This window comes from Limulus polyphemus, unplaced genomic scaffold (genome assembly GCF_000517525.1).
Source record: "Limulus polyphemus unplaced genomic scaffold, Limulus_polyphemus-2.1.2 Scaffold6463, whole genome shotgun sequence".
In the NCBI taxonomy this organism is placed as follows: Eukaryota; Metazoa; Arthropoda; class Merostomata; order Xiphosura; family Limulidae; genus Limulus; species Limulus polyphemus.
Window position 1 is genome coordinate 1,595 of NW_013672073.1, and position 6,998 is coordinate 8,592.

At 31.6% G+C, this 6,998-nt stretch overlaps 1 protein-coding gene across 1 annotated transcript in view; it reads right to left on the reverse strand.

Moving 5' to 3' along the window:
• Positions 1-6,231: 6,231 nt before the first annotated feature.
• LOC106473740 (ribonuclease P protein subunit p29-like) overlaps positions 6,232-6,998 on the reverse strand; it is a 26,749-nt gene continuing 25,982 nt past the window's right edge. Inside the window, exon 6 of the mRNA XM_013934420.2 lies at positions 6,232-6,478. Coding sequence (XP_013789874.1) covers positions 6,342-6,478 — 137 coding nt within the window. The 3' untranslated portion in view covers positions 6,232-6,341. The remainder of the gene's footprint in view (positions 6,479-6,998) is intronic.

The following is a 6,998-nucleotide window of genomic DNA, read 5'->3' on the forward strand; positions in this document are numbered from 1 at the left end:
CTTAGTTCATTTCAATGCTATCTGTGCACCAAGTTTAACATGTCATAACAGAAGTTGGCGATATACAGCATAGCTATCCAGAAATACTCGGATATTGGTGGCTTAGATTGCCATGGACACGTGGATCATAGGGCAGTCTGTTCCATACCATAAGAATATGCAGTACTGGTAAATATGCATATGGTATAATACATATATGACAATATGAGTGTGGTGTTGCACACAAATTTTGATTTGACATATTAATTTCTTGGTAAGTGCAAGAAAAACAATTTTAGTTTTACCTAGTATAGACAATCTTTTTTTTTAATTCAAGAAAAACAATTTAGTTTTACATAATTTTGAAAAATATGAGTAAATAAATGTTAGTTCTGCATAATAATAACGAAAGTTAACCGAAAGCAAGATGTTAAATATCCAAAAATAAGGTTTCCAAGGTGGCTGTAGACATCTTACTTGAGGAGGTGGACTTGCAAATTATCTCTTTAGCACTTGCTTGGTCCTTCTTGGCCTTGGATAGCTCTGTTCGGCTCTGACCAAGCTCTTGGCCTGCTTTATATCACCTCAGCTAGTGCACTTATTACCTAAATGGTGGCATAGAAACCAGGTTATTGACTACTTTGCCATCTGGGTCTGACAATGGTGCTTCAACTGAGTCCTTTTAGTAGTGGGCCATAACTGATATTGACACTGTAGGTTAATCATGGGTGAAGAAGACGAGTTCAGGAGGATCAGATCAGATATTGAAGCTCAGGTATCCAAAATGATTACTACTCTTGAAGATCCTTCTTGGAGTATTTTACATGTTTTGGCAGACTTCAACTCTAAGAAGACAAATGCATTTCCAATGTTTGTGAGCTCCTTTGTAACATCTAAAGGATGTGCTCTTTTGAAAAAAGGTACTGAAAGTGGTGGTGTCAACTTGGCTCCAGAATGGTAGCTGGGGTTTTCTCAACTGGTACTATGGTAGGAGGATCAGATGGTGGTTGTGGGAGAAATTACTGGTTTCCTTGACAACAGAGTCAGAATGTCAGAGAATGCCAGCAGAATATCGTTTTCCATTAAATTCAGGTTTAGTTGGGCCAAGAGATTCGTCCTGGGTCCTAAGTATTTCAGGTTTTACTCCATGTCTCTAGACAAGAGGTAATGTTTCACAGTTGGCAAGAAAAATGGGAAGATCGAGTAAGCAAATTTTAGGAAAGCTTATAGTAAGTCCAGTTGAAAGAAAAGATAGCAAAAAGGGTTAAGAATTCCACATTATATATCAAAAAGTGGAAGTTCAGCTAACATTGAAGGTTTGAAAGATGTAACATCCCAGTTACAACTCCAGTATGCTTTCAAAGCATATTTTAAAAGGGAAGAGTTAAAACTATTGTTATTTCAACAAGCATACACATACTGCCTGTCAGGTACCAACAGGTTTTGTATGGAACATAAACTTCACCAGTACACTGCCATGCTCTCCAATGGAACATTGCCTACCAACAACCACAGTTAGCATTGCTACTATTTACATAAAGTGAATCTTCCTCAATTCTCTTGTTTGTATGAAACGAATGGGAAAAGAAAGGGTAAAACTGTAGATACTGGTTCCTACTCAAGAAATTGAAAACGGACTAACCGTTGTATATGACTGAATTCTAGATTTTGACAATCAGAATCCATTTTCACACACATATTTTTCTTCTATTGCATAAGTTGTACAACTTGACAAAAACAATGAATACACCAAGCTTTTCTTTCTAGAATGAAATATAAGCTACTGCTTGGTATTTTTTAGATTTAGATTTAGTTGAACATATTATTGAAAACATCAGGTAACGCCATGCATTTTTCTTAATATAATGTAAGCTCTTCTGTTGTATCATCTTTCCAGTGAAAAACCCCACAACAGTGAGAATATCAAGTGTACCACATCTTTCTATGATATGGCCCAAATCAGTAATCACAGTTTTATATTGTGTATCACCACCTTGACATTTGGATTAGATTATTAATTTTTTGTTAATTTATCACCCTACAATTGTGTTCTTCATTCTTTCTGATGCATAAAACACATTCCATTTTCAATGGCAAACTCTAAGAAATAAAGGTCTGTGTCCAAGGTTCCTGCACCTATGCAGAAATGAAATTTCATGACATTTCAATGACCATTTTGTCTGGGTTACAAAGGAACTGGTTAATGTTAGACTCAAATATGATCATATATTTCGGATCTTCAAGTTCCAATTCAGTTTCTTCAACCTTTCTGTGGCTCTGCAAACTTTTCAAAACACCTGAAATTGTTTCTTGTCTGACAGGAGATGGACATACAGAGTATCCAGTCTGTCCTGGTCTCTTTGAAACATATGAACTCTTGAATCGGGCAATTGCAGGGATGTCATGAAAAACTCTTTGTACTGCCCAAGAATACTGTCAAAGTCCCTTTCTTCCACTTGATTTGCACTTTTTAGACAAGATAAAAACATAACAGCACTGAATGATGCCATTAACATCATCACTTCCAGATTCAAGCAGCTTGTGTTCCTTACTAAGATATAAGTTAAGAGGAACTTCTGAATATTTTTTAGAACAGCTTTGGGTAATTTCCTGCATTCAAGTATACAGCCTGGCAAGTCTTTATCACTAATTTTTGAAGTTCTCTTTAAATCATTAAGAATTTTCTTTGTGACAAAACCAGTTTCAATTTTGGAAGGTTCATATATGTTTTTGCCTATCATATCCAGGCTTGCAACATAGTGTGGTTCGGTTATGTTTCACATTTGTTCTGAAGTGACAAATCTTTCCAACAATCCAATCAGAGAGATCTGCAGCTATAAAAGGTAACATCAGTTTGTTATGTTGGAATTTTTTGAGAAAAGGTTTTCTCTAGCACCTGAGAAAAAACTGTGCTTTGGGGATAAAGAGATTGGAACTAAAAGCTTCATAATACTGTCAAACGACTTTAATTTAGGTGAGTTTTTCTGCATGTCCACATGTGTTTTAAGATGAAGTAGCAGGAATAAACACTTTTCCATGACATGTTCTCCAGCCATGACTGCTTACAAAACATTGGTGCAAGGTCTAAGAATCCAGTTTCACTTTTAAAGTCACCAGCTCTTGTTGGTGAATCTTTGAAAAAATAGTAGAAATTTAGTAGTTTCTTCAAATTTCAAGTCAGCTTCTTTATAACCATCTCTAAAAGCCTAATGAATAGTGTATAAAAGATCCAATTTATAACCAGTGTCTTTTTGAGTTGAGTTTATTAGCTTCAGTTGATTTCCAATTAAAATTAAGGCCGTCCATAGATATACGCAATAAATTCTTAGAACTGAGATCTGTGATGATAGGGAACAGTTTGATAAATAGATCAATGGAAGTAGCATGTCCTAAGAACTCTGATTTGATGTATCTTACGTGGACATTTTATTCCTTCCCAAAGCGAGCATGAATGTCAAACTGTTTCATCTTCAAGGGGTTGTTCAAGCTCTCATCAAACATGAAAATATATCCATCAAAATTCTGGGTTTTCTACTTCAATATGGAAGTGATATATGGAGCTAATCCATGCACAGCTAAGTATAATGTTTTGTCTTCCACAAAGGATAACTTTAGGCAATTTCACTGTTGGGGAGCATACTCTTGAAAAGTTCTGTGACTCTTTCATTTGGATTAAATAAATCATGACAGTCAAGTCCATAAAACTTCGTTCTTTACTGACTGGACACTGGAAGTTGAACTGGTGGCAGTCATAGTGGTAGTTTGTTTTTTTAAGATAGGTGGTTTGAAAAATGTAAAGATAGTAGTATTGTTGCTTGATATTGTCTTCAATGGTTTCATGTTTCTTGCATGTCATATGACTATGCAAAGCTGCCTCTCTCATGTTGCTCATGTCATATGAACTTTGCCATGGTTCCATCTTGTTTTTCTATGATGTGAATCCCTTTCTAACCATTCCTGGTAATTTTGATTTGAAAAGCAACTGGCTAGGATTTTGCAAACATGCTGGTGGACAAAGATAAAAATTAAATTCACAATAAAAACAATGTTCATTTGATTATTTTATATTGGTGTTTTAACAAATTATATTCAGTACTCAAAGGTATTAAATTATGTAATGTTGTTAATTTCCTTACAATTGGTAAAAGTTATTACATATTATTTATCTTAAGATTTATATCGAGATATATTTTATTAAATATTGTTATTTATTCATTAAGAATCACAATTTTTATTATAATACGCATGTATTATTAAACATCATTATAATTTTTCTGTTATTGTTTCTATATGTGAAGCATGTTTTAGCAAGATTCTTAAAATTTCAATGAGAATTCCTTACTACAAATAAATAAATCTAGGGTTAGCATGAATAAAACTGACTTTAATTTAAACAGAAACTGTACATGATGGCCCAGTTTTGATTTGGCAGCACTTGATGTCCATTACATTGCATTATTTTGAAAATATTTTGCTAATTGTGAGTCTTAATGCAGCAATGAAAACACAGGTAAATTAATTTTTACACTTACTGTCTACATAACATGATGTGTGTGTGCTGCACATGCAGTACTGTGAAAAATCAATTTGTAATAAACAAAGATGCCAGTATATTTTTGACATATCATAAATTTATGTAGATTTTAGTTACACTATAGACCAAATAAAAGATTAAATGAAAACTTTACTGGTATAAATGTATAATGATTTATAACATTATATTACTTTACAAATGTTGGATGCAGAGTTATTACTTTCTTTCCATAGCTGGTATAAGCATATACTGATATAGAAGTATAAGGAGATGTAACGTTAACACAAGTCAGATTTAGGCCTTGGTCTATAAATGCTGATATGCATATGCAAGCAGCAACAGATAAACATTTATTGAAAAAGATCCAATTTATTATTAGTTCTATATCCAAATCCTTCAAATACAACTAAGCAGCTACTTCATGTAAGTAAAATTTCTTTACATTTCCTATTTAGACATATTCTTACAGACATATGATCCTCTAAGTACAAGAAAATTGACTGATTTCATTGAAAATCTAGATCTAATATTAAGTACATTACTTATTTAATCTCTAGAACTCTAGACTGAACATTAGATCTAACTGTTACTTGATTTGTTTGGTATACTACATACAAAACTTCATCTATCAGCAAAGACTTAATTAGATGTCTACAGTTGTAACAATTTAATAAATTTATTAGGTTACAATGTAGATCCAAATCTAGAGTCTAGATCTAGTTAACACATTAGGCATAGGTATTAAGATTACACATTAGATTCTAATGTTAATCATGTGTCTGATTCATAGGAATGATATAACATTTTAAGATCTAGGATACACACACATATATGTTTAGAAGCCTTTTATAGTTATAGAGTATATTATGCAAAACTGTAACCTTTTAATACAAATATTAGTATTCTTAACATCTTCTAGTTAAAGATGCTATGTTTAACAAAGTATTATAAAAGCTATCTACATGGTTTATTAACAGTATCAACAGATCGGTTAAAACATAATCCTATTCTTGGACCAGTGCAGCATGTCAAACGACAGTGTGCACATGGTCACACAGCAAAACAGTCTTTTTGCTTGACATTTGATGTTTTCAAATGGTTTATTTATCTTTAAACTTCATTGAAATTTTTGGGTCAGCTTGTTATCTAAATTTCACAAATTTCCAAAACCTTTCAGAATTTTCCATAATAATTCTAGGCTTAGAAATGATGTTAAAAAATTTCAAAACTTTTCAAGGATTTCCAGAACCGTGGGAATTCTGTGTCAAAATGGTGTTAAAGGTTTGGATTTTTGTTTATCTGGAATAGCTTTTATTCTCAATATAACACTTGATAAAACTTTCTGAATATTACATATATTTGTGTTTTCTACATGAAACTCAAAATCACAATCTCCACTAAACATTCAACCATAGCAGCAGGAGATATTACAAAGTTCGTTTTATTATATACATAATTAATAGCTATTTTTATACAATAGATATAAATAAGAGAAATAGAAACAGAAGGTTTAGATTTTATTAAAAAATAATTCAAAATAAAAACTTTCATACTCATACTAAAACTTAAAACAATTGATACAATTAATTTCATTCCTAATTTCATAGTTTAGTAAAAATGAAATAAAGCAAGAAATATTTAGTCACTGCCAGAACCTGTATAGTAGTTGTAATCAAGTCATCTTAAAGATGGCTAAAATTAGGAAATCTCACCACACATTTTACTTTGAAGGAAAACTTACATTTTATTTTCTAAAATATACAAATATATGTACACACACTGTAAATATCATTTTAATACACTTTCTGACATGTAATGTAACTGGAATTCACACATCCACACTCTTAGCTTGCTTTTGTTTACCCTTGGCTCTTTCATAAGACAGTGACTGGAAATTGTTCCCGACAATTTTGTAAAATTTCCCATTGTGTTGAAAGGCAAAGTTGGTATTCTTTTTTGGGATGGCTGTAAAAATACATAGTAGTACATAATTACTTTGTAATGTCTTTCTAAAACAAATGCTGCAAGTTTCATAAATTTCTAATCTGTTAAAATTTCATTATTTTAATATCATATCAAAGTCCATATTACTTTTTTTTATACAAGAGTAGTAATTTACACACTCTTTGAAATTCACCAAATAAGATTACATGCAATTAATTTTGAATTTTTATCTTCTCCAGCAGAATGTTAATGTTAATAAAACTTGGCAAATTCTTAAAGTAATATCTGTTAATATGTGTTAACACATTTAGGGAAATGTTTGAAGTTAATTTATATGATTATTATTTATATATTTATATAGAACATTAGGATTTAAGTGGGATTCATCTATTTTACCTCAAATAACTTAATAGTTCAACCAGAAAAGATTAATTTATGTTGAAGAAAAGGAACTTTGTTTTTTTATACATAAAGTACAAAAATTATACATTCTAACATTTATAAAACCTATTACTTCTTTATTGTGACTTTATTAAGAGTA